At 38.3% G+C, this 6,910-nt stretch overlaps 1 protein-coding gene across 1 annotated transcript in view; it reads left to right on the top strand.

Moving 5' to 3' along the window:
* cemip2 (cell migration inducing hyaluronidase 2) overlaps window positions 1-6,910 on the top strand; it is a 31,689-nt gene that overhangs the window by 853 nt on the left and 23,926 nt on the right. Inside the window, exons 2-4 of the mRNA XM_016291632.1 lie at window positions 1,718-2,069; window positions 3,886-4,026; window positions 4,680-5,247. Coding sequence (XP_016147118.1) covers window positions 1,739-2,069; window positions 3,886-4,026; window positions 4,680-5,247 — 1,040 coding nt within the window. The 5' untranslated portion in view covers window positions 1,718-1,738. The remainder of the gene's footprint in view (window positions 1-1,717; window positions 2,070-3,885; window positions 4,027-4,679; window positions 5,248-6,910) is intronic.

Raw genomic sequence — 6,910 nt, 5'->3', positions numbered from 1 at the left:
ATCTATATATATATATATATATATAAAATGCAGTAAACCACCTTGTTTGCCAGTCTCCCAACCTCAGACTTGACTTTAAACACTTGTCAGCTGGTCAGGCTGGGAGAACAACTGGCTGGCTATCTAAACCAGCTGAAGACTAGCTTGGCCAGGTTGGGAGACCATCTTAGTCTGGTTTTTGCATGCATCTGCATCTTCTGTTTCTGCATTTGCAATGTAGGTCATCATAAGAAAGTGACTTTATTTTGGTAATTAAGTTTTCGTATCTATGAAAACTTTTCCCAAATAATCATCTGAACATGTTTGAATTATTTTAAGACTTATATTCATTTATACTTTCACTAGTAGACTACACAACCTTTCTGGGTGACCACAGATAAGGCCTGTAAGTTTCTGTCCATAGGCTGCCATTGTCCACTCGCCCCCTCAGACTAAGGAGATTCATTGCTCATCCCCCTTTAAAATGTGATTTCATTTGTTCAGGGGAGAAACACTGTTTGAAAAGTGGGGGATGGGACACGTTAAAGCACGGGTATTGATTATATCCCAAAAGAAGGGGGGTGGTGAATGTCCTCCTCAGTTATAGTGATTGCTGTGCCCCTGCGTTTATGGCTGAGGAGCTGCAGATGGCCAGATTGGAATCTGGTGATAGTGCGATCTTTGTGTTGATCAAAGCAACGATGAAATTAGTTTAATAGCACAATAATAAATGTGCTATACGGTTCAACGGGTGTTGGGGTCAGTGTGGTTGGTCTATTCTACCCTAATGTTTAAAAGATTAGAAAAGTTTTTGTGATTGATATTTACCCTGAAGACTCTAACTTAAGTTTATAAAAGCATTAGCAACTGTTTGGTTCCATTGAAGCCAAATTGTTTAGATTCTCTATTTGGAACTTTTAAGTCTCTTTGAATGTTAATTACGGAATTTGGCTGAGGTGGTTATTGGTAAGCAAATATTTGTGTGACAGGCTTTTATTGGGAGAGTTTCTTGTTTGCCTGTTGTTTAGTGGCACGAAGGGGCCACGGATTGAACGACTGAGCACTTTTTTTCTCGTAATTGGTGCCATGTGTTTTGTAGATAACTTGAAAACGTGAAAAACCCACAGAAAGCTTGCACTTCAAAGTACGCTGTCATGCCACTATGAAATTGAGACCCGATCGAAATGAAGTCGGAACAGTTTTATGCCAGTTTGGTTGGCCCACAATACTTGTGAGCTTGATTCTTAACGCCTGTCAAGGTGGTGCAGTGTAGTTTTGTAATATCAAATATATTGTTTCATATTTTGTAATATTTAAAAAAAAACAATTTTTGCATGCTCTCTCATTGAAAAGGTTAGGGTCTTTTTTATTTTTCAAAGAAGTCAATACTTTTATTCAGCAAGGATGCATTAAATCAATCAAAGGTAATAAATAAATTCTCTTCTTTTGAACTTCCTATTCATCAAATCATATTACAATGATTTCTGAAAGATAATGTGACAGAGAAGACTGAAATGATGGCTGCCAAAAAGTCGCAGGAATGAATGACATCTTAAAATATATTAAAATAGAAAGCTGTTATTTGAAATTATAATAATATTTCAATCATAATATTATAGTGTATTGTATTTTGATTAAATAAATGCAGCCTTGCTCCTTTCAAAAACATTAAATATAGACCCCAAACATTTAAATGATAGCTTATCTTTTATAGTTTTCTCTTTTTTCCCCCTCGTAGGACGTGGCAGACAGTTATACCATGCAGGTGAGTGATGGCCCCAGCAGTCACCCCATTTTTGTGGCTCCTGCCAACGGAAATCCTCAGCGGTCATCAGAATATGTTCCAGGCAGGATTGTTCCAGTTCGTTCTCCACCCCCAGCCAAGTCTCCTCCGCCACCCCCACTGAAGCCCCCGGTCCTGCCCCCTGCACGACCTTCGGTTTTTAATCTGTCAGAAGATGAGAGCAGAAGGGAACGTGCCCAAAACCAGCAGAGGAAGAACACTTATATTTGTGTTGGAGTCTTCTTCTGTGTTTTCCTACTGATTCTCATAGTCGTCCTCAGTCTTGCCTCTAAAGATGTGTTGGATGGTAAGACACGATCACCTTGAATGTGTGAGAAATACACTATCATTAAAAAGTTTAGGGTCATTAAGGCTTTTTTCATGTTTTTTTTAAAAGGGGTCCTATTATGCTCTTTTACAAAGTCTTGATTTTGTTTTGGGGGTGTACTAGAGCATACTCTAATGCTTGGTGGTTTGAAAAATGCATTTTTTTTCACATAATTTACATTATTAAAATACCTTTCTCCCCAGCCTGGCACAAACGGCTCGATTAGTTCCGGCTTTGATGAAGTTAGCTTTGATTGGTTAGCTGTCCCAGTGCGTTGTGATTGGCAAACAGCTTGTTTCAGGACTGCCCCGCCCCTTGCTTCGTCTTTCAACAAAAGCTTTTGGGAATCCGGCACTACTCACTCGTGTTGTGGAAGCTGTCCTCAGTAAAATGCGCAGCACACAATAGCAAATTGGGGTTATAATGCTCAGGAACAGAGTTAAAAAATGAATTGCAACCACTGTTTCCTGACATCATCTGCTTTCGGAAGCCCAAACAAAGACGTTTGGGCACGGAGGTGAAAAAAAACAGCGTCGCGCCACGTCTCTAAAATTCGAATACATTATTTTCTATGAGTGTAGGCACATACCTTCGGCGTCTGTCCGCGGTGCCCAGCTACGTCGTGTTGTACTTGTAAGAATTGTTCTAGACATGCCGAAAATTTGACGCTACAGCACAGCAGGTCTTCTTCTTCGTTTCCTCTGATGCACTAACTCTGCAGCAGCACTTCTTCTTCGTCGTCATCTGGTCTGATGCACTCACTCAACCAAGCGTTCTAACCACAACCTCGCCCTCCCCACCCCCCAACCATTCGAATTTCTGTAGGTGGGAATTATTTGTAATGCTATTCTAATGAGCCGCTTTGTGATATCACAAAGCCCGGAAACCAACGCTGTAGTCCAAACGAGCCGTTTGTTGTAGTTATTGAAAAGGGATTTAAAAAACACGAAATACCCCCCTTTGGAGTTGACTTTGAGATGTGTAACTTTCTAGATCTTTTTTATGCCCAAACATACACACTACACAATGACTAAAATTCAAAAAGTGAAAAAGCATAATAGGACCCCTTTAAACAAGTCTCATATGCTCAACAATGCTGCATTTGTTTAATCAAAAATACAGTATATTGTGAAATATTATTACAATTTAACTGTTTTCTATTTTAATATATTTATATAATATATTCATTATCACACACACAAAAAATCATTCTAATATGCTGATTTAGTTGCTAAAGAACAATGTTGAAAACATTTGTGCTGCTTAATATTTTGTTGAAACGGTGATACATTGTTTAGTTTTTTTGCAGAATAGATGTAAAGAAAAAAAGCAGCATTAATAAAATTATTTGTAACATTTTAAGCTGTATAAAGATGTCGAACATGGATGAGGTTTTGCTGAAATTTCAAGAATGGTATCGGGAAGAATGTGTTGAAAACTACAGACCATTCAGTAACTTGCATTGTAGGTCATAGTTTTCCTGCAAAATTTATTTATGGAATTATATACTATTTTATAGTACAATTTGTAATGGAACATTTTTGTATGACAATAAAAGAAAACTTCACATTTAATGTTTATTATTACTAAACTATTATTTCTAGCAAAGCAAATATCAAAATACAATAATACAAATTTTGATCATTCTTTTGTGGTGGGAAAAGTATAAATCTGAACTACTGGCTTGGCATAATAGAAAATAAAACGTTATCGTTGATCCTTATTGTCAATATCAAAACTGTACTCAATCAACTTGTACTCAGACTCTGAAATGCCCTCCTACATCTTTTTGTAGAGAACTGCCCCCATCACAACCCTGTGCTGCACTCCTGGAAACCTGGCCATGATCTCAAAAAGGTGGTGGTGGTACACAGTGGTGAGCATTATCGCCTAGATTCATCTGCCACCCTGTACTCTATCACTATCCAGGCTGGAGGTAAGATCATTTGTGCAGTGTGTAAAAAATACCTTTACAAAACACTCTGGCTTGTTAATTCTTGTACATTTCTGTATTACGCTAGTAAAAAAGTAATATATTTAAAATACATGTATTTCATACTAAGTATAGTTTAAATCTATTAACATATGTACTGACGTATCGCTCGAGACTTGCTGTTATAAAAATCATAATTAAACTTTATTTGGAATACTATTTGTGCACAACGTACATTTCTTAATATTAAGCCTAAAATGTGTTTTAATGTCACTATTGATGAGGATTGTATGATCTTTGAATAATATCGGTTTGCAAGATATTTAAAGTGTACCCGAAGTGCACTTGCAATAGTTCTACTTTAGCACAATCAAATATACCTTAGTATATCTTTCGTTGGATTTCAGCACTACTTCCGCACAATTAAAGTGCATTAAGTACAAAATTAGTTGTTCCAATTTAGCAGACTTTAAGTGTACCGGTTTAGTATACTAAAAGAACAATTGCAGGGTATTTTTTTTATTGGGTATTTAAATATGTAAATGTATTTGTGGTATTTTAGTATATTTATTTTTCACTAGGGAAAGGAAAATTCTTGAACATTTATTTGGGTTTTAGGTCTTATCTTTGTGCTCATGTCATTCATTTTATTATAGGTTCAGTTGTCTTTGCCGATGATAGAAAAGGCTCCAAAAACATTACATTACGAACACGCCACATTTTGATAGAAGATGGCGGCGCTCTCCATATCGGGGCTCCAAAATGCCGCTATCGCTCCCTGGCTGCCATCACCTTGGTCGGCCGATCGGATGAAACCGCTGTGACTGAGGTTCCTGGGATGGGCCGCAAGTTTTTGGGTGTGAATGCTGGAGGAACTCTCGAGCTCCACGGGTCAGAGAGACTGTCCTGGACCTTCCTCACTCGCACCGTACCTTCTTCAGGTTTGGTTACCGGTGACCATGGCTTCCAGAAGAACTTCAGCCGTGGAATTAACCTGCGGGTGGTTGATCAGGACACGGCGGAGGTGGTGTGTAACGAGCGCTTCGACACGCACGATTCTCGTAATGACAGTAAGAGGCTTAGTCAGCTGCTGAAGTCTCTACCTGCAGGACGCATTGTTGCACTGGCCACTGGAGATTCTGCAGTTAAGAGCCTGCTGGAGGAGACCAAAATAACCATCCAGGATCTTCTAGGCAGCAACCATGTCAATAATCTCAAATACAGGTGAATAAAGCTTCCCTATTTAAAAAAAAATTATTTTAAACCAGCCAAAGCTGGTTTGCTAGTCTCCCCGTTTGGTCAGGCTGGTCTCTTGGTTGGTTTTAGAGAGGTTTTGGGAACTTTTCATCCGTTAAGTTGGGAGACCAGCTTAAACCAGCTTTTTTGTTGTTTTAACCAGGGAGAGGAGACCAAAATAACCATCCAGGATCTTCTAGGCAGCAACCATGTCAATAATCTCAAATACAGGTGAATAAAGCTTCCCTATTTAAAAAAAAATCATTTTAAACCAGCCAAAGCTGGTTTGCTAGTCTCCCCGTTTGGTCAGGCTGGTCTCTTGGTTGGTTTTAGAGAGGTTTTGGGAACTTTTCATCCGTTTATGTTGGGAGACCAGCTTAAACCAGCTTTTTTGTTGTTTTAACCAGGGATAGGGATGTAGGGAATGGGATGCCATAAACTCTGTGAGAGATTTCCTATAAATGTGCTTCAAACGTCATTGAATCTCTGGAGGGTGGAAGCAGGAAAGAAGCTTTTTCCAATCTGATGTGTTTTTGCTTTGATAATGCCAAGCACAGCTTTGAAGTTGGTGTGATTAGGAACAGTAAGTGTTCTGTTGTTCCATAAACCATATCCTAAATTCAGACTCACCCAGCTATTGAATCCCAAAGACAGCGTGCATTGTGCAGACATTACTAGTCTCATTCATGCAGTCAAGCAGTCTGTTTGGATGGTTGCTGCCAGTGTTGCCAGATTGGATGGACGATTTCCAGCCCAAAAGCTCACAAAAACCCGCCCAAAACTTAAACTGTCAAAATAATGTTATAGAATATGTAAGTCAAGGTCGATAAGGGCCATTTTAACTCCTTAAAACAAAATATTGACGACAAAACTATAGAATATGTAAGTCAAGGTTGATAAGGGCCATTTGAACTCCTTAAAACAAAATATTGACGACAAAACAATATAAATTATAAATAAGATAAATTTCGCAGGTAAACGGATCAAATCGGGGCGAATAGCCTATATTAAAGGGAATTAAGCTACCGAACATGAATAAAATATGCAAGCAGACACTGTCAAAACGGCAATCATGACATGAACCGATACCCTCGAAACAACACATGCGTGATTTTCAATGTCAGCAGTCAGAATAATCCCGTTTAAATGCAAAAAGTGCCCAGTATAAGCGATAGAAAAAAGCAACGTAATTAGCAGGTATTTCACACTCGTTCATGCGCACACCATGACAGTCAACTCAAAACTGTCATTCATTGATACTTAATTATAATCCGGCAATTAAAAAAATAACAACAACAATAATACGCTTACCTTCGTGTCGCTCTATAATTTTACACAGAACTAGAGGAAGCCTCTTGTTAAGTTCATATTGTAGAACATAATACAGTACTTTGCACAGTCAAAACTAATCAAGTCTAGCAGTTTTCAAGGATTTATCAATCTGGACCGTTTAAAAGATAAAAGACATGATCGTATAAACCGACATATTTAGTTTCGGTTATGATTAATTCAAATGTGCTCTGATTTCGGAGTTGCAGTGATAGAGCCTTCGTGTCATCCCACTCCACAATAATTCACGTTTTGAGAGTTGAGTCACTCTCCCACTTTTTAACTTATATTTAGGCATTGTGATTACTTGAATATACAGTCA

This window comes from Sinocyclocheilus grahami, unplaced genomic scaffold (genome assembly GCF_001515645.1).
Source record: "Sinocyclocheilus grahami isolate Dianchi unplaced genomic scaffold, SAMN03320097.WGS_v1.1 scaffold275.1, whole genome shotgun sequence".
In the NCBI taxonomy this organism is placed as follows: Eukaryota; Metazoa; Chordata; class Actinopteri; order Cypriniformes; family Cyprinidae; genus Sinocyclocheilus; species Sinocyclocheilus grahami.
This window is presented reverse-complemented; position numbering and strand designations above follow the sequence as displayed.